Genomic DNA, 26271 nt, shown 5'->3' on the forward strand with positions numbered 1-26271 from the left:
AGTACATAATCAAGGCAAAATATAGGAATCATAAATAAAATCGACATCTTGGAACAAATCAGACTTACATCACATAAATGAAGATAAAAATGAGGAACATTTCATTATTAGTTTACTCCAACATCTCAGATCTGAGTAGAAAAACTCCAGCTTCTCCATCACACAAATAATAATGAAATCATTTGTTATTATTTGGAAGATAAGTTCATTCACATCATTTCCTGCAAAACATTAATCATTTGTTATAAGAATATGTGAAAAGCCGATGTTCATACAAATGTTATTGCTATTGGTATTTCATGGAGAATGTATGTTAACACATAAACAGAAGTGGAGGTTTCAGAGAGCTGGGGTCACCCAGCCTAGTTTTTTCTTTTCTTCTTTCTTCTTCTTTTTATTTTTATTTTAAAAAAATTTTAATGATAAACACATGAGAGTTAGTCACATTCAAAGGTTGAGGTAAGATTTAGAAGATTTAAATTTTTTTATTTTTAATTTAATCTGAATCTTTGAATTTGACTAATGGACATGTGTCTTTCATCCAAAGGGAAATGAATGATCTGCACCTGATAAAATTCTATGAAATATTAGCATTTGATCCCTCTCCCTATTTTTTTAAAAATTTTCGCTTCCTCTTTCCGATTTTTAAAAATTTCATCTCTAGCCCTCTTTTCATTTGTGAAATGTCAATACTTAACTTCTCGATTAGAGAAAATTTTTAATCGTAAAGATAATGAGAAGAAAAGTCATTGTGCTATGTGTAAAACATCAACACTTGAACCGCTGATGTTAAATCCTAACCCCTGAAATTTTCTCATTTTTAATTTTGATCAATACTATTTTGGAGAATGATAAAACTCACATCTTGGATATAAATAATGATTCTATAATAATTTAACTTGTACTATATATCCGTTATCAAGATTATCATGACGATTTTTATTATTTATTTATTTCTTTAATTGACGTTGGTTCGGCCAGTTTACATATACCTCAACTACATACTCAAGCGGTAGCTTTATCTATCTATAACTAATTGAATATATGACGTTGGCCTTGGCCAAAAGCAGATTTGAATCTACCTCATACTATGAGTCATTGGACTTTGCCAACTTAAACAACCCCCTTTAAGGTTTGATTTTTGATTTTTTTTTTTTTTTGGAACTTAGGTTCACCCAAGTCAGCTTATGTGCACACCTTAATTACTTAATTAAATCTTTAGAGGGGTAGTTATTACATAAAATTTAAATATAAGGTGGGTTTTCGCCCATAACCGGAAAATGATTCTAATAATTTACCTCATATTATGAGGGGTTGGTCTTTTACCAAGATTTTTGAAATTTAATTTGACTCGAGCAAATTGTCTTTAAAACTTAGTTTGCCTCAGCTTATGTGCACACCTTAATTACATCTTTAGAGGGGGTAGTTATTACATAAAATTTAAATATAAGGCTGGGTTTCGCCCATTACCCGAAATGATTCTAATAATTTACCTCATATTATGAGGGGTTGGTCTTTTACCAAGATTTTTGAAATTTAATTTGACTAGAGCGAATTGTCCGTTCAAAACTTAGTTTGCCGAATATGATTGAACCTAATAAAAGTCACGTTTTTCAACAATAATTATTATCTCCAAATGAAGAAAATATCATAAAACAAAACAAATAAAAAAAAAACCCCATGTGCTCTCTCTCTCTCTCACTCTCACACACACCAAGGAAAATCAAGGATCTTTTGTGGTGTTACAAGCATTAATGGAGAAGCATTGTTAGGAAATGAAACAAGAATGATGGGGAGGGGTTTCCTACTTTTAAAGAGAAGTGGAAGAAATGAGGTAAGAAAAAAAGTCCCCTTCACAATAGAGAGAGCCCCTATTTATTAGCAATGATGGCTTTGAAATTCCAAATTTGAAATTTGGAACAATGCTCCTTCAAGACTCCAAAGATCTGTCATTGTAGATGAATAGAAGATCTTGTTGGGCAATGTAACTGATCGTAAAAAGCTATTGACTTGATATTGATGTGACAACGGTTACTGTTGACAAATAGTAACATGCTCGGTACTGTGGCCGAAAATAGCACTACTCTCTACAGTCCGATTAGGAGATCAAATCTTGACCCTAGATCAATGATTTGATTTTACCTTGTTTGAATCTTGGTCTTTGGTTTGCATTGTTGAGAAAATCTTTGGTTTGCACCGTTGGATTGTTGATGATTGATGATGAATCTTAGCCTTAATGAATCTTGGCCTTTGATTAGCAATGTTGAGAAAATCTTTAGTTTGCACCGTAAGATTGTTAATGATTAATGATGAACCATTCCAAAGCATTCCATGTGTAAAGGACATTGTTTTTCCTTTTGATTAGGTTCGTAATTAACAGAATTTGGCTGAGTTAGATATTGGTTGAATTGGTTTAATCCCCTATTTGACCAACCTGGATTTTGGTTGAACCGTTCTTAAACCAGAATGATGAACATGTTGTCTTTTTGCTGATAGAACTCATTAGACTATTCATTGCCGAATAATAATGGTAACCCATATCTTACACTGGGTAATAAGGTGCCAATATTGCCGTCATAGCTTACGGGTCATTCTTTCATATCGTCATGGCCGACGATTTCCTATCTTCAAGTCCTGGGAACTGGAGATATTTTTGTTTGTGCTCTTTCAAAAGAATGATGAAAGTGTTGTATCTATAAGGTCAATGCTTGGAAAAGAAGATGATCCTCTATGGTCCAGCTATTTTTGGCAAGTAATCTTCGTAGTTGCTGGGATATCTTTTTGATGATGTTCTCATAAACACGAGTCATTTCACGAAGAAAAAGGGGTGTTGACATTGTGGGAATTGGTAGGAAATGAAGCAATGGTTGTTTAAGCAATGGCTTGCTCGATTTGTTAGTGACCTTGGATATATAGACGTGTATTAACATCAAGATCAATGGTTGCATTGATGAGCCATGCTCTGTCAGCTTGAAAAAGGGTAATTCTATCTTTTAGGATGATGTCCTGAATGATTTCTCTATTGCGTAGCCTTTGGGTCCAAATAGCTTTCATATTCCTCCTATGCATTGTGAAGAACTTCATGATCAAAGGGGTGGAATGCTAAGATAATGGTCAACCAGTTATTAGGCTAAATGGCAGCCAATAGAGGTGAGAGAATGATATTGACAAGTTAAAATCCTTGTAAGAATTCACGGGGTTAAAAAGTCAATGATAGAATTGGATTCGCCTTTGATATGCTCAATGTCAAATGAAAATTGGATAATAATGCTTGCCAGCGGGCAAAATCTGTTTTGAAGCAATATTTTGAACATCCTTTTTCAATACTTGTTTTGCAGCGCTGCAATTAAGTACAAAAAACTTTTGATTGAATAAATCTTATTGAAATTTTTGAATGCACGAAACAATGGATAAAATCTATTGATTCTGTTGTAATTCTTTTGAGTCGCATCCAAACTTCAAAGGTGTATTGGACAAATATTTATTTTCTTTGATCTATTTGTTTGAGGATGCCTCCATAACTGTGTTCAAAAGCATCGGTTTCAACAATTTTGGGAAGATCATGATTGGCAAGGTTAAGACACGGGATGGTCTTGACAAGGTGTTTGATAGTTTGGACAGCCTTGGTGTGGTGTTGTTACCATGTTGTGGTATTTTTCTAAAATAACTAATCCATTATTTTCATGATTTGATGGAATTTGTGTAAATGTTTGATATGTTCTTCAATAGATTTGGAATATACGAAGACGTCATTGATGTAAACCAAAGTGAAGTGTTGGTAGGGATTGAGGATATTGTTCATAGTATTTTGGAATTCAGTTGGAGTAGTTTTTAGGCTAAAGGACATTACATTTTATTTGTAATGTCCAAAGGGAACAGTAAAAGCGGCTATGTACCGATTCTATTCATGAACCTGGATTTGCCAAAAATCCAGACTTCATATCAAATTTGAAGTGGATTGTTGCTTGATGTATTTTTTGAAGGAGTTTCTTTTTGTTTGGAATAGAGTACCAGATCCATTTGAGCGTCTCATTTAAAGGTTGATAATTGATAACAAGACGAGGGATACCTCTTTCTTGTTCAGCTTGTCCGTTGACATAAATGCTGCATAGCTCCAGTTCTACAAGTTTCCTACAATTCTTGAGTCACTTGAATAACCAAGCCTTTGTTGGCATTTGAGTTTCAAAAAATCCGTTGATTTAAGATAGCCTTACAATGTGTTGTTTTCGATGCCAAAAGGCATTGAGAAATTCAAAACATAGTTCATTCTTAAAGAAAACTTTGAAGTGTTGGATATGTGTTTGGATATTTGACAGACGTTCTTCTATGCATTTGTAAGTGATTTCATTTTGTAAAACTTGGAGTTTGTGTTCTTTGGATTGTATATGGTATATTTGGTTTATTTTGTGAGTTTGAGATTCTCCTAAGAATGCAAAGAAAATCTGTTTTCCTCATATATTGGTTGAAATCCCTTCATTAGTCATAGTGAAGGATTTGATCAACTCAAGGAATGGTTACCTAAGAGGACATTGGTGATGATATCTTTGACAAGGATAAAGCCCTGCGCATATTTGATTGTTGCAAATGTTGACATTTGATAACTTGTAATTGACTCCTAGACTTTGGCCATTGGCACTAGAGAGTCTATGGTTGGGTTTTTCATAATATTGGGCAAGGACAAGTCCTTCCTTAATACAATTTGAGGTTGTACCTATGTCAAATAAGGTCATGGTTGAAAGTTTAAATGATTTATAGATGATGAGATTAACATGAACATACCATTGTTAGGAATGGATGCTATTGATAGGATGGTCCAGGTTAGGGACAAAAGGATCAATGGATTGTTTAGTAACACTAGTAATGCTAGGAAGTTATTTCTTAAGGAGGACTAGCTCCCTCTTTAGCTGTTTAACTTCTCTCCTGAGATTATTAGTTGTTGTTTGCAATATTTGATCTTTCAAATCCTGGGTAGGTTGGGTTTGGAGAGGTTTAGGTGTTGGGGTTGTAAAGCTATGAAGTTGTTTGGTGGGAAAAGGTTTAATATCTTCGCTTTGAATCATATTGACGGTATTTTCTAAGACTTTGATAGTTGATGCCACAGTGTTAGGGTATTGTTCCTCATGGTATTGTTGTATTTATTGTAGGGTGTAAAGAACTTGTGTCGTTCCTTATACTTGTCTTTATGTCTACAATATTTATTTTTAATTAGACATGGACACATATCATTAATTAACCATGGTTTTCATCAAGAATGGTTAACATATAATTAAAAATTTTGTCATATTAAGATGGGTAATAAACATCAATTACTACAGATTCCAGCAGCAGTGTGGCTACTGTTAATTGTCTTTTGCTATCCATCAACACGGTTTTAAGTCAAGTGTGGGTAAAGATTTTCAATTACTATGTTTTTCCCTAAATGTACCTAATCTTAATTGTTTTTTGTGGGAAAAACTTTCTATGTTGTACATAGCAGTGCACTTATATGCCAAACAAAAATGACTAAGAAAACTTAAAAGTTCAAAAAGTATAAAATATTTTAAATTTAAAATTAAACATTTAATCACAGTTTTTTTTTTTTTTGAATAAGGTTCATCCGGGCCAACTTATGCGTACCACGATTACATCCTCAAGGGAGATTTTGTTATATTATTTTTAATATAATAAAATATGTTTCATTTTATTGGATCTGTAAGTGCGGAAAACTTTCCTTTTGGTTTTTTTAGGAAAGTGTATTATTATATGTCCCACATTGGAAACCGGGTGGGCCGGGTTAATTATGGTCCACCTATCTCTACTTATATATGGACCGGGGGGGGGGTCCGCCCCGGGGCGTGGCGCCGCCCCCCCGCTGCGAGGCCCCTCCCCCCGCGTCTGCGCGGGGCCCTCTGCCTTACGTCCAGATCGGTCTTCGCGTGCCGGTCGTTGGGGTTCGCGCCGGGGGGGGTCGCTGGCGGTTATACTCAGGTTCCGCTCATTGGGATCCCGGTCTTCTCGTTCTTGTTTGCGGTGCTCGCCTCGGTCAACTCGTTGGGCTCTTTGTTCCGGGAGGGGCTCCTCTGCCCGGGGGCCTCGCGCGTTACCCGTCCCCGTCATTTTTCCATTTCTTTAGTTTTATATATAATTAATCACAGTATTTTATTTGACATATAAGTACACAGCAGAGGATTTCTTTCCCTTTTGTGAGGACCGGGGTAATGAATTACCACAGTTTATTGAAATTGTGACAAAAGTTATTTCTTCTTTATAATATTTTATTAAAACCATGGGAGTAATGGTCTATCATTTACTAGGGTTTTGGTCAAGTGGAAAGCAAGATACTTACTATTTACCATTGTTTACAAAACCGTAGGTAAAGATCATCTATTACTATTGTTTTTTAAAGTGTGGCGAAAAAATAAACACGTTTACTTATTATTGGCAACAGTTTACAAAAATTGCAGGTAAAAAGCATAAATTACCATGGATTTTTTTCTGCCAGTGCGAGAAAACCTCCAGAAAAGTGGGTTGTAGTGGATTTTGTCAATTCTGATTCTTAATCAATTAATTCCAAGAAATCTAATGCTGGAAAAAGTCCCTTATAGATCCTACTTAAATTCAATAATATAATGGCGGTCATGTTATTGAAGTAATCATTAGTCATAAATGAACCTTTAAGTTACAAAGTAATATTTGTCAATTTAGGCCATTTGCTTGACATGCCAAGGAGTTAAGAGGATTATGTTCCCCATATCCTTTCATCACATGTTTAAAAGAGAATTTACCTCTGACTATTCATGGTCTATTTTATCAATGCTCAGAAGTAAACTCCATTTTACATATATAATTGAAAAATATGAGGAAACACAAATGAGGATCCCAAGTCCACATTGCCAAGTGCCTTCGGATAAATGTGATTTTTTCATGTATTTATTTTGTTCTAAACCATTCATATTCTTCTCATTATTACTGATTTTCACATATTTATTCTAATATTTAAAAACCCAATCCGAAGTCTTATCAGTTTAACAACATCAAATCAACCAAATTTGTTTTTTTTTTACTGAATCAATACAGAAAATTGGATTTTCCACCTGTACTTCAGTAGACACTCATTCATAGATCATATCTAATTGGATCTAACCATTATGAATACTTAATATGATACCGTTGTTTTTTTTTCCTCGGTTGTTTAAATTAAAATTTTTTTTTTAGAAGCCAAGGTCAAATTTGGTCCTTCAATCATGACCACATCTTTTGAGTGGCAAATCTATCTTGATGGTCCAAATTGATCGATGAACAAATACATTACCTAGGCTATGTAATCAAAAATAAAATGGTGTGTGCCAACATCTTTTATCAAGGTAAGGCTGAATTCAAATGTTTTCACTATATTGTATCAACCCAATCCAAAGTCAAATTGTTTGTACACGGGAGTAATCACAAAAAGCCTATTATTCTTAAATACAAGATAATCGTATAAAAATCGCACTCCTACATCGACTAGGTCATCTTCAACAGTGCAACAAACGGTAGTTTCTTACTGTAATTCCATGCCCTAATCATGCTGATCACCATGTCATCACTCAATCCCCAACAATATTTCAGATTACAAAGAAAAACCTACATAAGAAAACCCAATTAATATTACATATCAAACACAAAACAACACAGTATATATAGTGTGTAGGTGCACCTTACACTTGCTGACAGTGGTAATAACCATGACATTAGCTTACTCAGTGAGCTCAACAAAATCAGCAAAAAGGCAAAATATACACAAGCATAGGCAGTGATGTCATAGTAGCGAAAACAACTTCCATAGGCAATATATCTCTCATCATCTTTGCATCTATGCATCTCGTGGAAGCTAGAATGGTCAAGAGGAATTCTGGGAACGATCAGATTTTGTATTTCAGATATAGGTAGATCCTAAATCATTAATTTCTCTATTTACAAGCAAGAGTATCACAATGACAACCAGGAAAACTCACGGAAAGAAAGGAGACTGTCCCATTGTTAACAAATCAAGAATAACATAACAGTAATCAGAATCCATTAACAGACTCAATCTTTCTCCAGAAAAACTGGCAAGGGCCATGTATGTGTTTGTTACAGAGAGATAAGACTCTGCTAAAAATATCTGAAAATAATCTTGCTATAGTAAATTGGTAGTTTAGTTTATTAGTGATTTATATAATAATGGTTTAGTTTTTTTGCTCAATCTAAAAGACAACACTGATAATGTTAGTACCCTGACGTTAGGGTTTCTTTTAACTCTAAAATACTTGAAACCAAAAAGACATGATTTTTATATTTTGGTGGGTGACTCAAATGCCCTATTTTTGGATATTTGTGGTTGAAGTAGAAGCCCATAACCCACCATTGATCTCGATTTGTGGAGGGGGTGCGGGGGCGGAACTCCCGTGGAGTCTACTTGTTTATCTGATTGGAGTGGAATCTATGTATATATATCTTATGTTTGTCTATCACATTATAGAGAAGATTTGGAATTTTTCAATTAAGGCTTTGAGTGAGAGTTCTTGTAACATCATTCTTAGCAATTGGTTGTGAAATCTCACCTTGTCTTCTTCTTCACGGTGAAAAAAACTCTTCTTCTTCGCCTGTGAATATAGCATACCGCTTTGATTTTGTGTGTTTTTGTTTTGTTTCTATTTTAATTTGTTATTTTAATTTGTTATTTCGTAGTGTTTGTTTTAACAAGTGATTAAAAAGTTCAAAAATGAACAGATTCTTTTCATGGCAATTGTAACACTTCTCAACAATCAGTTCAGAGAAAAGTCTATATTAACAAAACTTGTATCCACTTCCACATTCCATCTGTTCAATGAAATCACCAATAATCCGGAAGGATAAATGGACAGATGAGCCAAAACCAACTATTATTCAAGGTTTTCATCAAATTTAATAATTTAAAAACTCTACCTTATATAATATGTTGTCACATTAAATTATATCCACTAAAATCACTGATAATCTTAAAGGAACTGAAAAGCCAAAACCAATTATCATTCATATCACTCACCATTCTCGCCACATTTAACCATTGAGATGAAACATACTTCATTTAGTTTACTCCAATATCTCATATGCAATTGAAAAAATCCACATTTTCATTATGATAATAAGAAAAAAATAATAAACTAATTCATATTACTGCCTATGTGAGCCATTGTCTTAAAAATATGTGATAAACTGATATTCATGCAATTATACCTGCTCATGGTTTTTCACTGAGAATGTGTGATATCACACCAATTGCATTATATATATTACAAAATGCTAAAACTACTACATAGATGATAGTCCTCATAGAGTCATAGTACGAAAATTGAGAATCACACTACATGTTCTCAAACCATTTGTGGACCTTTATGTTCGGTTATAGAAATACATCATTAATATTATGATTAAATTAAATAAAGAGGCCATTGATTAGTTCATATTTTAGGCTTTAATGTAATAGGTCAGAGAAAAGTAAGACTTTGAAGTAGTAAAAGAAGAAAAACCTTATCTTTCACAAGTGATTAGGAACAAAAGAGTGGTTGACATATATGGTAAAATCTGATTCTAAAATTTGATAACTTGTAAATCTTAAAATTTTCATTTATTTAACATCCAAAGCTATTACATTGGTTTTTTATATAGACTCCTTCTATACCCTCCCTTTTTAGACTAACTTTTACGTCATCAAAATTTTCTTTGAAGGTATATATTTTCATATTTGACTACTCTTTTTGGAGAGAATCTCTCAGTGAGAGTGAGTGCTTAAGGAGTTGTAGAATTATGTCATGTATAATATTATAAACTAAGGACACTCATTAGATTTATCCTAGTCCTTGAATTAGAATATTACACATGACTAAATCCTACAATGCTTATTAGGTACTCACTGGAGAGTCTCTCTAGAAGAGGATCAAAATCCGAGATCCGCCACTACACTGGATTAATTCTACAATAAGGTTTTACATTTTTTTCTCTCTTTTGGGTCTATAAAATAGATTTAAGTAATATGCTTAAAATAGAGAATAAAGAAAAGAAGACTGAGTCCAAATTATTCACCTATATGCATAAAAGAAAATTTCCAACTCCCACCCCTAATTCCATGACAATTGTATTCATCTTGGTTGTTCTTTGAGTTCTTTTTTCTTTTCTAGGTCTGAGATTTGTCCAAAGCAACTTACATACACCTCAACTACATCTCCGAAGATAGTGTCCGAAGATAGTGTTATATATAATTTAAATATAAGAAGACTTCAATTCATCCACTGATTCCAAGAAAATCAATTTATTAATTTCATATTAAGACAATTGTTCAAATGTTGATAGAACAAACAATGGGATTAAATTAGTGTACTTAAAGCAAAACGTTTTTGAAAGCAGAAAAAACTACTTGAAAGTAATTTAGTCCCCATCCCATAGTAACAAGATTCAAAGACACCGAGAAAGTAACAAATTACAGCAATGCAAAGTTATAAATCAAAGCTAAATCACTGACAACACTAACTTGAATCGAAATAAATTCACGACGTATGATTTTTTTTATAATTGGGCTGTCAGAAACTTGGATGAAGCAGGTGCTAAATTAATTCCAGTATTTACAGTAATCACTTACCCATCGTTTCTCACCAGCACAGAAGCAAGAGTTTGGAGCTAGCAACGACCAATTTGCTTTGTTCTTTCGTTTGGTGTTCATGGCTGACGATATTTCTTACAAAAGATGTTTCGTTCCTAAGGAGAAGAAGATGATAGAATCTACAGGAGACTCAGAGAAGCTGCTGCAACCCTTCCCCACAGTAAAACGTTCTTCAGGTAGTAAACCCATGTTCCAATATCAAGGCTTCTGATATGGTCCAGAAATTGTTGGTAGTGTTGGACCATTGGCAGTGCAAGATCAGTTCAAAGCATGTCCTAGTGACATTCTTATTGCCTCTTACCCCAAATCTGGAACAACTTGGTTAAAATCACTAGCATTTGCCATAGTGAATCGTATATCCTATCCTCCTTCAGATCACCAGCACCCTTTGAGCAAATTCAACTCTCATGATCTTATCCCAACATTGGAAACAAGGTTATACAATGACAATGCAATGTTAATGGCAGCCGGTTTCCTAACCTCGACATCCTTTTGTCACCTAGATTAACTTGCTACCCACATGCCTTACACATCACTTCCGCAGTCGGTAATGGATTCCGGTTGCTGGGTAGTTTATATTTGCAGGAACACTAATGATACATTAGTGTCACTTTGGCATTTTACTAACAAATTGTGGCAAAAAAACAGTGGGTTTGTAACATTGGAAGAAACCTTTGAGCGTTTCTGCAAAGGGACATCAGGATTTGAACCATTTTGGGATCATGTGTTGGGTTACTGGAGAGCAGGTTTAGAAAGGCCTCAAAATGTGCTTTTCCTCAAGTATGAAGAGATGCAGGTGGAACCAGCTCTTCACTTGAAAAGAATGGCAGAGTTTATGGGCTGCCCTTTCTCATCAATGGAGGAGAAGGAAGGGGTGATTGACCAAATAATAAAACTATGTAGTTTCCAGAATTTGAGCAATTTAGCAGTGAATAAGACTGCAACAAATCATATTGGGGTTACATATGAGGCTTACTTCAGGCAAGGTAAGGTTGGTGATTCATCGAGTTACCTGACATCTGAGATGCAGCAGCAGCTCGATTGCATCACAAAACAGAAATTTCAAGGTTCAGGCTTAACACTCTAAAAATTACTCTGCACCTTGGTCCACCCATTGCAGATTGATCATTTCACCATCCATGTTTCCACTTTCTGTATTTCTTGTGTGAATTTAGTTTTAGGTTATGGAATGCCTCATTCAGTCACTCAAATATTAGTATACTGAAGTCTGAAGTAAATAAATGTGTTGGTTTTGAAGGTTGGGGCATCTTGTATTCTGCTCTGGTTTATAAGCTCTAGTCATTCAAGCATTTCACTTATAAGTGGTACCAATTCGTAGCAACTACTACATTTGAATGATCTGGAAATTGCAGAAACTTCTTTCTCAATTGAAAAAACTGGGTTTCTGTTGCCTTGCATCTATTGATGCTTATAGCATGTTGATTGTACAGCTTTAACATGCAAAATAAGACATGAATACATTCACAATTAAAGGAGTGCCAAGGACTTCTGCACAAGAAGACTTCAGGGGCAATTTTCCCACGCAGTCTTGTCCCAGCAATTTTTGCTGAGAAACTGCTTCAATATACAATACATTCACAATTGATGCATAAATTTCCACATTTATCACTGTACTCACCAGGCAGGCGATCGAATCCCTCCATCCAAGCAGACAGTAATAAACTACTCATTCAGAGGCTGCTACTTCTGCTTGCTCCATAAACTGAACTCACATGACAAACATTCTTGAAGTAAGGTGTTCAGTTCCAACTATCTGAAATAGCCATGCAACCATGACTTCATTCTTCTAACTAGAGACCCATCCTCTTGGATCTGAGCTGCTGGTCTTCCATTCTCTGGAATATATATTAGATTCAAGATAACCCCAAGGAGAGATTGTATTTGAGCATCACCATATAACCCCAAACCTATTTTTTAATTTATCTGTTACCTTACTCCTACAAGAATAATCCAATGAATATAGTTTTGCTTTATGTCATATATAGCGAACATAACACATGAAACATTCAAAAGCAAAACCAACAAAACTTTCAATATATGAGACTATTTGAAGATACATGGAGAAAGATAATTACATTTGATACACTTGGGAAATATACAGCCTAATATTCAATTTTACAGGTGGAAAATAAAAACAAAAATTTCCCTTTTCCCCACTCATCTGCTGGGAGAAAAGGATTGCATGCTAAACAATCTAAGAAATCAATGTCCCACCAAGAAAAAATGAAAGGGACTATGAAAATACAGATCATTCTACAATGAAGAAATTCTATCATCTAGGGAAAATGGAATATACAGACAAATGCATGACTTTCTGGGGCTCGAGTTCACAGTTGAAATGAACCTTGGTGTGCTGCATGGAGGGATTAAGGCTTTCAGCAGCGTGATCACCCAGTTGACTATATATAAGACATGTAAGAAAAGTTAAAACTATGCAAATCCAGCAATAGACCATTAAATTAAAAGATATTTACAGAAGTGGCAGAAAGAAATGTGAAAGGTAGAATCTGTTCTACAGCTGCAATGACAGATGAAAATGAAGCAGCAAATTACCATTCTACCTCGAGTAGCACGAACAATATAAGCACTCATTAACACTGGCATCTTAACACAATTGGCTATGTACCATGGTCCAAGTAAGAAAGCCCAGCATAATCATCTTAATGGTCAAATTTAACTAGAAACTAACTAAAATAATGGTTAATAAGTGGAGGCAAATAATTTTATTGCAAAGCGAGGGGCCCAGAGGTTGAGAGAAAGGAGCATATGCACTGAGTGAAAGCACAGAGGGGCATTGAAATGACTGTTCCACCAACACAAAAGGCCAAAATACCACCTGTATCAATGCTTCCACACGCGCCTTCAGTACCCCCCCCCCCTTTTTCAACATGCAGGCACGATGTGCCACCCCAGGGTAAACACTTCCCCTCAAAAGTATATCTAACATTCTGTAAGTTACAAAACAAGGATCCCATTTCAGTGTGACAAATAGTGGCATACATTTTTAAAAAGTTAAAACTGACTTTACATCATACATCATTAGCATCACTTGTTTGTAGCTGAAGCTGCCTAATAAGATGTGCGGGATCCTCTGTCAGATGGACAAATCACACTAAGAAGTCAAACCTCAGTCCCATCTGGATAACACACTGTATACCTACAGAGTATCCATGAGGGATTTCACAGCCTAAGGTATCCAAGGGGTATCAAAAGCCATGCATCCCATAACTCAACATGGGAACTTCAAGTGTATAAATAGGTTCTGCAGATGGCAGCAACTCTAATTTTTCAATTCTTGGAATATTAGAAAAAATATTACCTCATATTTTGAAATTGATGCAAGACAAACTTTAAGACCGTCCACTGTTATGATGTGAAGGAGATCCTGAGACTAATGAACCCGGCAGTGGGGGCTGCACAAATGGATTGTTCAAGAGCTGAACAGCACTTGGCCGGTTTTCTGGGTTAACCTGCAAGCATTGGGAGATGAAATCCCGAGCATCTCTTGATAGGTCATCAGGAATCGTAGGTAGTATTCCCTGGCCAATCCTAAATACTGCTTGCATCTGCCAAGCCAAGGAGATAAAGAGGGTAAATCTCCTAACAAAACTGATACTTGTAAGTTGTAACAACCACGTCTGTATAATATATGGACGAACAGTGAGGCAAGATATTCAGTAAATTATTGGAAAGAAAACACAGAAATGGGTTTATTTCTTGTAATAGTCGTATATAGCTATGCATACAGCAATTTAAGTGATGGTGTACACAGAAGAATAAAATAAAAAAGATGGCAATAATGAAAATTGAGAGTCAGAAAACTAGTTTGAGCAGTAACCATCTTGAGTCACAGATATTTATGAAAAAACAGAAACATAACCTCAATAGATTTGAACGCTGAAAGGTCCAATCTTTCAATTGGTATATTATTGATTACACATTTAACATAATGGGGCTCATACTTAGCATCAAAAGCAGAAAGAATAGTTAAATATTTCTTTTATTTTCTTTTCTTTTTTGTGGGTAATAGAATAGCTAAATAATTAAGAACACAGTTTATACAAATTTCTGTCCAAAGCACACACAATGGAACAGTCAAGAATCATGTGAAATCCAGTAAGGAATAATTTGATCTACGGATAGCATTATTGTGGAAAACTTTGATCAAGAAATTACAGATAATGCTCCCAGAGTTCCATATATTATGTTTCGGATCCCAAAACCAAGCTAACACTAATCTAATCAATCAATTTTTTTCCTTTTTCTCATTTTTACCATTATATATCAAATCAAATCCAGACCCCACTTGCCCAGAATTAAGAAAAAATAGATGAATATCTAGCACTTGCAACCTTTAAATCTCCAATTAAAATGTACAAAGATAAAAGAGATCAATAAGGCTCAAACAAATGTAATCATGTAATCATGTAACAGATGTGTTTGAAGCTTGAAAAGGAAATTGAAAGAAAAAGAAAAATACTGAAAATACAGCCACATACAGGTGGAAAGGGTTAACTGAGTCAACTGGGATCCCCTCTTGGGTTTTCATGAATTGGGCTGAGTCAACTCATGTAAAAAATGCATCGAGGTTCCACTGGCGGGTAAGAAACCAATTATTCATAATGAAGCAATTTTAGACCAATCACATTGGAGCAAGAATATACAGTGTATGCAATTTAATAAATTAATAGAGAACTTCAATTTGCTTGATAAGCATACATCAAGAACTCGAACTTGAGGCCCAACTCGCTACCTCAGAAAACTGAATTGGGGTGAGATCCTGGCAAAATCACAAGGAGTTGTCGCTTTTTCTTTTGGGCATCTAGGGGAGGTTTTTTATGGGGGATGGGGGCTGAAACCTGGCACGTAGCATATTTCAATCCATTTGAACATGACTGCACTAGCACATTCTTCAAAAAATAAGTCCAACATTGGAGTAGGACTTGGCGGCAAAGCTAAACTGTTAGATTTTGTTTTCAAAATATTGGTTTGTAAGTTTCTAAAAGTAGAAGAACCCTATCTCCCACGTAATAAATTTTCCAGAAATTTTTTTTGGCAAACCTATGTATAAAAGGTATTTTAACTTACCTTATTTAATTTAGTCCCATACTTGTATATAAGTATTAATTGCCCCTGTTCGGACACCATGTGAAGGTGTAGGGGCGGGGGTACTTTAGGTTATCAAAATAACTCACAGGGGAGGATCACGTGGAAAGGGAGTTCGTTTGGCCTTTGGGGGCTGAATATTGGGAGTTTGTAAAGGGAAAAGAAAACCCCCCCGGGGGGGGGGGGGGAATGAGTTCAGTTTTGGGGGGCAAGCTTGGCTTGCAGTGACTGGACTGGGGTGAGTTCACTGTAGAGTGACAGTAGCAGCAGTAGAGTTTTCGAAAGGGAGTTTTACAGTTTGATAGAGAAATTCAATTGCCATTGCTTGTTCAATTCTATTCTGAAATTCGAGTGTGGAATTACATCGGTGAGAGGGGAATTAATGGTGGCAATTACGAAGGGGCAGCAGGTGGTTGCTGGAGATCACAAGGATGATTCAGGGTCTTATCAACATGGTATCAGAGCAGTTCTGATCCCAGGGAATGGAAAAAGGGAAGAATGGAGAGCAGAATTGACGAGTTGGTGTTAAAGAAAATTGAAAAAGGATCACAGTGTTTGAGCTGGAACTTCTAGGCGCGTTACAACGTCGCTTTCCTTAAAACGTAATTCGCCCTCACATCAAGGTGCTATGAGGTATTGCGAACCGTCTCCCAGGATACAAAGAAGCCCAACTTCGAGTTGAATCTCTTGAGTTTTGCTAAGCACTCGCAAAACTCAAGAACAGAGAAGACTTCGGGATTTTCTCTCTTGTACTGCTGTTGTGAAGCTAGACGTATATATAGGCATTGAGGTGCCTCTACTGAACAGTTCATGACTCTGTTCGTATGGGTACACCTCTCTGTAGGGATACGAATGCTGACGTTCAGATATGAGCCGTCGGATCGTTCGGCCGCACGATCTAACGGTCCATATTGAACCATCAAAACAATATTTATGGATCTACTTCCATCGCCCTAGATCTACCGTTGATCATAACACACGGTTTAGATCTGATCTCGCTCGAAGCAATGCAAGCGTGCAAAGTGCTAAGTGCGTGCGCCACAAACGCCCACGCCGCGCGTGCGCGTGCGCGCTTGGACGGTATACCGTCCTCACTCATACACTGCACACACACTGGCGTGTCTCATTATTATAAGTTAAAGTTAATAGGTGGTACCTATTAATTAACCTGGATTCCGACACCTCGGTTTCCAATGTGGGACTATATAATAATACACTTTCCTAAAATAAATAAAGGAAAGTTTTCCGCACTTACAGATCCAATAAAATGAAACATATTTTATTATATTAAAAATAATACAACATTCCCCCACTATTTTCAATATAATGAAAATAAATACACAACAACAACTGGGAACCAAATGCTTAAATGGTAGGTGTACTTAGACTTGAACCTCCACTTAGTGAAATCCATCAAAGCTAATCAGAAGTATACAGTAGACAAGTCTTTGAACTGATAATTCTATGATGACAAGCTGGACGTATCTCACACACTTGAATTCTTCTCTGAATACTCTCCAAAAACAGACACTGATAAGGCCATGTGTCTCTATCCCGGTATCATGAGTGCCTTAGAGTCTAAGCCCAAACTCAACAGAAGCGGCCCTCACTTCATGCACTCACTTAGGTAGATCTATCAGAAGTGTCCTGTAATAAACACCTCAACAAGAACTGTTATAGATCTATTAAGAGCATATAGCTCATCCTCCATCTACATTACAGGAATCAAGCACTCCTTTATGGGATGGTATATTATTAGTGCTTGTAGACCACTCCATACAGAGTACTTTACTCATTGAACTCAAATTTGATATCTCAAGTATTGAGACGAGTTTCCTCTGTTGGTGATCTTAGGAAATGGGCTTAAGACCCATCCCTCTTGCAGTATTTTTGACCAAATCCCTTGTAAGACCTTTTGTCAATGGATCTGCCAAATTTTGACTTGATCTTACAAAATCGATGGTAATTACTCCATCAACTATCAACTGCCTTACTAAACAGAGTGTCAAGACAGTGAATTGCAAATATGACCTTTGCAACAGTAGTCATCAGTCTCCCACTTCAGCCTGTTTCGCGTTTCTGCGACCATTTCATTCTCCTTCTCTTCTGGTTTGGGTGTCGTCAGTACATACACCACACTTAATTGACTCAACAGAAATGCATCTTCTTCTTGCCAGCGCTTGAAGTTAGTTCCATCAAAACGATCCAACTTGATGATATCCATCGCAAGTTGCTTCAGTGACTGTGCCATCTCAAACAAGGAATTATATTTTAAGATTGTTAAAGAAAATTGAAAAAGGATCACAGTGTTTAAGCTGGAACTTCTAGGCGCGTTACAACGTCGCTTTCCTTAAAACGTAATTCGCCCTCACATCAAGGTGCTATGAGGTATTGCGAACCATCTCCCAGGATACAAAGAAGCCCAACTTCGAGTTGAATCTCTTGAGTTTTGCTAAGCACTCGCAAAACTCAAGAACTGAGAAGACTTCGGGATTTTCTCTCTTGTACCTCTGTTGTGAAGCTAGACATATATATAGGCATTGAGGTGCCTCTACTAAACAGTTCATGACTCTGTTCGTATGGGTGCACCTCTCTGTAGGGATACGAACGCTGACGTTCAGATATGAGCCGTCGGATCGTTCGGCCGCACGATCTAACGGTCCATATTGAACCATCAAAACAATATTTATGGATCTACTTCCATCGCCCTAGATCTATCGTTGATCATAACACACGGTTTAGATCTGATCTCGCTCGAAGCGATGCAAGCGTGCAAAGTGCTAAGTGTGTGCGCCACAAACGCCCACAGCCCACGCCGCGCGTGCGCGTGCGCGCTCGGACGGTATACCGTCCTCACTCATACACTGCACACACACTGGCGTGTCTCATTATTATAAGTTAAAGTTAATAGGTGGTACCTATTAATTAACCTGGATTCCGACACCTCGGTTTCCAATGTGGGACTATATAATAATACACTTTCCTAAAATAAATAAAGGAAAGTTTTCCGCACTTACAGATCCAATAAAATGAAACATATTTTATTATATTAAAAATAATACAACAGTTGGAGACCGCCATAAAAGGGATGCAAGGACTGATGTCCGCCCCTGATTCCAGGCTGGAATCGATGGTTCATCTGAGGGAGAAAAAAGAACAGATCAATGGAGCATTCATGGAAGAAATTAAGACTTACCTGCAATGCAGTAAAGCTATTGATCTTAACTCACCGGTGGACATAACAGAAGAAAGGACGGCAATGGCTCCCCAAGCTTCGTCGGGCAACAATCTGCAGATGGAAGGCAGAGGCAAATCACTTTGACAGGAGACCGAATATCAAAGGGAAAATTTCCCTCGGTATCTTGAAATGCCCATAGTCTTTGGTGAATATCCAATTGGATGGACAGCAAGGGCCGAGAGGTATTTTGCGCTGCCCAAACTTACAGAGAAGAAAGGATGAAGGCAATGGAGCTGTGATTTGAGGAAGCAGCGTTATCGTGGCTTTGGTTTAGAGAACTACAACAGCCTCTGAGTTCTATGACTGATTTGAAGGATGCAATGATGCACAAGTTTCTGTTTGCCACAATCCAAATCACCACAAGACCTCATGATCAGCCTCCAGCAGGGGAGGTTACATCGTGGAATACGGGGGCAGTTTGAGAGTCTCACTATGACTGCCAGAGCCAAGGATGAGTAGCGGTTATGCGGGGATTTTATGTCTGGGTTGATGAAGGAGTTACGGTTCGAGATCCACCCGTTCGCACCAACGAGATGGATCTGGCATGGGCCAAGGGAATCCAGCAACCACCAGCCCAAGTATGCCTAGTCCTACTGTAGCCCAATGCTTTTTCAATTTAAGTTCTGTAATTTCAAGTGGGCCGAACCCAATACAGCAGCAATGAACTTAATTGGAGCTGGGTCACTGGGCCAGTCAAATGCAGCCTATTCGTGCATCAATTAGTCCCTTCGTCTTCCCCAACTGCTTCTCAGGCAATGGCAGCTTCTAATAGGCAAAATCAACGCTCACGGTTGTTGTCGTCGGAGGAAATTAAGTCGAAGATGGACAAGGGCCTGTGTTTCCATTGTGATGTGCCTTATTCCAAGACCCATCAGTGTCCCTACAAGCAACTTAAGATTCTGACTGTACATGAGGGGAAGACGTTATTGCAACAGTGGCAGGCAACAGGTGTGGTGCAGTGACATTGTCCTTTGATGGAGGCTCGTGTTCACCTTGAGGGAAAAGGTGAAACTTTAGGAGGGGAGTATTGTTAAGGCACCATGTGAAGGTGTAGGGGCAGGGATAGTTTTGGTTATCCAAATAACCCACGTGGGAGGTTCACATGGGAAGGGAGTCCGTTGGGTCTTTCTTTCTTTCTTTTTCTTTTTCTATTTTCTATTTTCTTTTTTTTTTTTTTTTTTTTTTTTTTTGGCGGGGGGGGGGGGCACTATACAACACGAGTTTGTAAAGGGAAAAGGGGGGAATGAGTCCAGTTTTGGGCAAGCTTGGCTTGCAGTGAATGGACTGGGGTGAGTTCACTTGTAGAGTGACAGTAGTAGCTGTAGAGTTTTTGTAAGGGATTTCTACAATTTGACAGAGAAATTCAATTGCAATTGCATGTTCTTTCTTTGCTTGTTCAATTCCATTATGCAATTCCAGTGTGATATTACATCGGTGAGAGGGGAATTAACGGCGGGAATTACCAAAGAGGCAGCATGTGGTTGCCAGAGATCACAGAGACAATTTAGGGTCTTATCAACTCCTAAGTGGGATGTTGCTGGAAAGGAGGTGAGTATGGACTAAACAAGGTCCATGTGAATGGTCCAGTCCAGTCCAGTCCAAGTGCAGGTGCGAGTCAAAGGCCAGCTCAAATTTTTATTAGTAGTTGGTTTATGATTTGACACCTCTTTTCCAAATCCATACATCTCTTCATGGACAGACAAAACCTAGTGTCTATACAGATTCACCCAAGAGGTGGGATTGGTTCCTTGCAAGCACAAATGTCTTGTTCATTGTTTTATTCGTTCATGTTCTTTAAACTAAAATTTTCATTTTTGTTTTCGTTCCTTCCCGGTTGTTGTATAGGATTTCTTGTGTGAGTAGTGTTATGTTGGAGTACTAGTCTTTAGAACATAGTGAGTTGTATGTTGAAGGTGAGGACACAAGGTTAACCCCCCCCCCCAATAGGGGGTGTTCAAACACCTTAAGGATAGTGCACTTGTGTACACCTCAACTCTCATGTTCCGGTTTTCTTGTTGCCATGGTCGTCAAAGCATCTGCCTAGGCGCAGTAGGCGGCCGCCTAGGAGTCTTTGCTTATTTTTGGGTCAAGGTGACACCTTGTCGCCTTGCTTGGTGTCGCATTGGTTTACATTGCCCTCTATCGCCTCGCCTTGTCGCCTTGCCAACCATACTTCTTGTTGTTTCTAGATCACATGTCATGCCACCCACGAAAAAATGACTCTAACTTTGATTACTTTTCTGTTGTACATCTCTTTCCCTATTATACTTTTTTATGTGCTTGTTGTTATCCCTATCTTATATGGTGTTGTAATATTTTAAATATAATGGATATACATATTTCTTGGGTTTTGGAATTCATTAAATGAAGTGCCTTTTATTTATATATAAAGAAAATATTTACATTTAGTCCCACATCAGATACCGAGGAGTCGGAATCCAAGTTAATTAATAGGTACTTCCTATTAATCTCACTTTATGAATCTATGATAAGAGGGCACGCTATTGTGTGGGTGCGGTGTATGAGTGAGGACGGTTAACCGTCTTGCGCACGCACAATGTGGTCAGTGAGCTTTTTAGGTGCACGCACTTAGCACTTTGCACGCTTGCATCGCTTAGAGCAAGATTTGATCTAGATCGTTTGTTTTGATCAACGGTCAGTCAAAGTTCGTGGAGGTTGACCCATCATAATCCACAAAGATCCAACAGTTAGATTAACATCAATAATCTACCCGTTATAAAGGTATATCTTCATCAATACATCTAATCAATCTGAACCATCAAATCGCGAGGTTGAACGATTCGACAGCTCAAAATTGACCATGTATGTATGTACCTATACAAGGAGGTACCTACCTGTATAAAGTCATTAACTTATAGAATAGGTACAAAGGTACCCCTTGATTCAAAAAATGAGCTGATATTTCTCTATAAATACTCTGTGTTCAGGTTCGTGAATGCATAGCAAATTTTGATATCAACATTTTTGTTGGGCATTCTTGCATCTTGGGAGACTATTTGTTGTAACCTAATTGCACACAGTGGTGAGGGCGAATATAGTCTTAAGGAAAGCAATGTTGTGACACGCTTGAAAGTGCCAATGTCAATTTTCCTTTGTGTTGTTTCGAGCATTCTTTTGTAACAATCTTAAGACTATATTCTTCACGAAATGGCATAATCACTCAAGCAACTTGCTACGGACATAATCAAATTACAACATTTTGATGGTAGCAACCTCAAGCATTGACAGAAGAAGTAGCACTTCCTTTTGAGTCAATTGAATGTGGTGTACATATTGACGACAACCCAACCAGAAGAAGAGGATGAAACCCTCGCAGAAGCAAGGATCCAACAAAAATGGGAGCAGGATGATTATTGTTGCAAAGGTCACATCTGTAACTCTCTGTTTGACGCCCTCTTTGACATGCACCATGAAAAGCCGTCTACGAAGGACATTTGAGATGCTCTGCATAACACTTATCTCATAGAAGATGCAACTAGTAAGAAGTTCTTAGCAAGTAAGTTCTTCTGCTATACTATGGCTGGCACTAGAAAAGTATTGGAGCAATTTTATGAGATCAAACAGATAGTTAACCAATTTTTCCAGTATAATATGACTATGGAAGAGAGCATTATCTTCTCAGCTATAATAGATAAATTGCTTCTCTCGTGGAAAGACTATAGGAAGAGTCTGAAACACAAAAAGGAGGATGTCACTCTTGCAAAATTAGAAACTAACATGCAGATTGAAGAAGAGTATAGGACCCGTGAGGGTATAAATGTTTCAAAGGTTATGATCATCGATGAAGGCAAAGACCCAAAAGAGAAGAAGAATTCTGACAAGGCTAAAAAGAAGAAAAAGGGGAACTCAAACATTGACTCAAACAGGAGACAGAAATTTATGCCTAAAAAGAAGGGACCTTGCTATCATTGTGGAAAGATGGGTCACCTTAAGAAAGAATGTTGCTTTCCAAAGAAGAAATCTGATAACAAGGATAATCAAAAGGAGAATCTTGTAGCAATGATTTCAAAATCCAATCTCCTTAGATCTAATTCATACTAGTGAGTTGATTCAGGTGCTACTAGACATGTCTGTAATTATAGAAGCCTGTTTTTTTACTATAAGCCAAAAGAGGATGGAAGCTTTTTATACATGAGAAATGCTTCTACTGCTGCAGTGAAGGGCAAAGGAAAAGTGCATCTGAAATTTACTTCTAGAAAAACACTTACTCTAACTAATGTTTATCATGTTCCAAAAGTTAGGAAGAATCTTATCTCTTTGAGTCTTTTAAATAAGTTTGTGTTCAAACTTGTATTTGAGTCAGATAAGTTTATTCTGACTAAGGGTGGTTTCTTTGTGGGAGAAGGGTATCTATATCAGGGAATGTTCAAACTAAATGTAGCTCCTGTTTCTCTGAATAAAGTAAGTAGTTTTGCTTATATGATTGGCTCCTTTTCTCTGTGGCATAATAGATTAGGACATGTGAAGTTTCATAAAATGAATGATATGGTTAAGTATGTATTGATTCCTAATATTAACCATGATATTGATAAATGTAAGACATGCACGCTGACTAAAATAACTAGGAAGCTCGTTCCTAAAGTGGATAGGGCTTCAAATATTTTGGATTTGGTGTATAATGATGTTTATGACTGATGCGTCCAAAATCTGCTCAGCCCTTAGATCTCCTCGTGATGACCTGCAAAACGAAAGCGTCAGACGTGGCCCGACCGTGGGGGTCGGGAGTCCACCTCCGAAGGCTAAGTCAGTTGATGAACTTAATCACAAATGGCTCTGCTAGAAGCACAGAGCTAAGGAATGAAGAACTGGGAAAGTGATCTAGATCGTAAGCCTCTGATAGTTTACGTCTACCAGTCTGTATATGAATCTAAGTCCCTCACCTCGTATGGCAATGAGGTTTATATAGAGTGTACCTTCGAATCTCCTTCATTGGATGCACTTGAGCCTTCATCGGGTAGTCGTTGGATCTTAACAGTTAGATCCGTTGAGCGATAGACTTCTACTAGTTTGGACTAGTAGAGGACTCCTGAGATAACCTCCACGTTATGCGATGATTATCCCTTCGATAATGATTAGCAACAGCCATCAATTTGAGTCTGCCATCATTAGGGTAATTAACCTAATCCATAAGTCGGATTAGGGCGTGCTTGTAGCTGAATAAGTTTTCTTCCTCAGCAAGCCATCTTACGGATCCGGTTCGCTCGGGAGCGAGTCGATTCCTTCTGTCTCGACCGGGGTCGAGGATCAAACCAAGTATGAACCCGGTTCGATCATATTTTCTCCATATTAATGACCTTCATAGTACACCAACCATAGGAGGAAAAAATATTCCATAACCTTTATTGATGACTATTCTAAGTTCTATTATGTCTATCTGTCAAATGCCAAAGATGAAGTTTTGAAGTTTTTTAAAATTTTCAAAAGTGAACCTGAAAATTTGTGTGAGACAACTATTAAATAATGAGAAGTTATAAAGGGGGCATGAATACTATGACCCTAAATACTGCACCTTATTCACCACAACAAAATGGGGAGGCAGAAAGAAAAATAGGACTTTGATGCAAATAGTGAACATCGTGCTGTCTAACTCTGGTTTAAGTAGTAGTTTTCCGGGTGAAGCATTACTGAAAGCTTGCCATATTTTAAATAGAGTTCCTTTCAAATAGAGCTCTAAGGTCCCATACGAAACTTGGAAGAAACAAAAACCAAACATGGCATACCTTAGGGTCTAGGGCTGAAGAGCCATTGTGAGTTCTAGAACTGAAAAGAAAGAAACCAGGAGAGAGAGGTGTTGAGTGCATCTTCCTAGGATATGCTTTCCATAGCAAGGCATAGAGGTTCATGGTTGTTGTAACTAATGACTAAGTAGAGTTAAATACAATTATTGAGTCAAGAGATGCCATTTTTTATAAAACAAAGTTTCCTTCCATTCCTAGAACCACAGATTCCATAGTTGCAAAGAGACATTAATGAAGAAGCTCAAACATCTAGTGCAAAACCTGGAAAGAGCATAAGGAAAAGGACTGAAAAGACCTTTGGCTTAGATTTCTTTATGTACTTAGTTGAAGGTATTAGAGAAAACCAAAGTAGACAAACTTTACTTGCTTTGAATGTAGAGACAAACCCTAAAACATATGAGGAAGCTATGAAGTCTGAGGACGCTACTTTTGGAAAGAGGCCATCAATGATCAAATGCATTCCATCATAGGAAAAAATACAAGAAAATTGGTTGATTTACCCCCTAGTTTTAAAACCATAGGGCGTAAATGGATCTTCACGAAAATTGAAGGTTGATATGACCATTGATAAGTTCAAAGCAAGGTTAGTGGCAAAAGGTTTCACACAAAATGAAAGGATAGACTATTTTGATACTTATGCTTTAGTAGCTAGGATTACTACTATTAGGGTGTTAATTGCATTGATTTCCATATACAAATTTGTCGTTCACCGAATGGATGTTAAAACAACATCTCTAAATGGTGAATTGGATGAAGAAATTTATATGCAATAACTTGAAGGATTTATCATGAAAGGACAAGAGCATAAAGTTTGCAAGTTGGTGAAGTCCTTATATGAACTTAAACAAGCACCAAAATAGTGGCATGAGAAGTTTGATAGAGTTGGTTAGTCAAATGGTTTTAAAATTCACAAGTCAGATAAGTAAGTGTGTAGCAAGTTTTCTGAAGGAAAATGTGCGATAATATGTTTATATGTTGATGCATGCTTATATTTGGTGCTAATTTATAACAAATAGAAATTACTAAAAAGTATTTATATACTAGTTTTGATACGAAATATATAGGTGAAGCTGATGTCATTTTGAGCATTAAAATAGCTAGAAATGGGGATACTTTAATGTTAACACAATTTAACTATATTGAAAAAATATTAAGGAAATCTAACCATTGGGATTCTTCACCTATGAGTACACCCCTATTGACTCTAGCATCAACTTAGTACCACATAATGGAAGAGCAATGTCACAAACATAGTATGTTAGTGACATAGGTTGTCTCATGTATGCCATAAAATGTACAAGACCAGGCATAACATTTTTTGTGAGGAAATTAGTAGGTATACAGGTAACTAGTAATTTACATTGGAAAGCAATTTTCAAGGTTTTGAGATACCTTAAGTGGACAGTGAACTATGGCATAGGTTGTACTAATTATGCTACTTATCTGGAAGGCTTCATAGATGCTAGTTGGATGGCAAAGAGCAAGGACCACTCACCCACAAGTGGTTGGAT

General features: G+C 37.1%; 1 protein-coding gene and 1 pseudogene across 1 annotated transcript in view; one reads left to right on the forward strand and one right to left on the reverse strand.

Moving 5' to 3' along the window:
* Window positions 1-10694: 10694 nt before the first annotated feature.
* On the forward strand, window positions 10695-11723 carry LOC149016119 (cytosolic sulfotransferase 5 pseudogene; annotated as a pseudogene).
* LOC149016120 (mitogen-activated protein kinase kinase kinase 1-like) overlaps window positions 11558-26271 on the reverse strand; it is a 60459-nt gene continuing 45745 nt past the window's right edge. The window contains exons 8-9 of the mRNA XM_089157245.1: window positions 13977-14223; window positions 11558-13056 (exon numbers count right to left, since the gene is read on the reverse strand). Coding sequence (XP_089013371.1) covers window positions 14008-14223 — 216 coding nt within the window. The 3' untranslated portion in view covers window positions 11558-13056; window positions 13977-14007. The remainder of the gene's footprint in view (window positions 13057-13976; window positions 14224-26271) is intronic.

Source organism: Hakea prostrata, chromosome 5 (genome assembly GCF_041222555.1).
Source record: "Hakea prostrata isolate BN-2017 chromosome 5, UWA_Hpros_2, whole genome shotgun sequence".
Taxonomy (NCBI): domain Eukaryota; kingdom Viridiplantae; phylum Streptophyta; class Magnoliopsida; order Proteales; family Proteaceae; genus Hakea; species Hakea prostrata.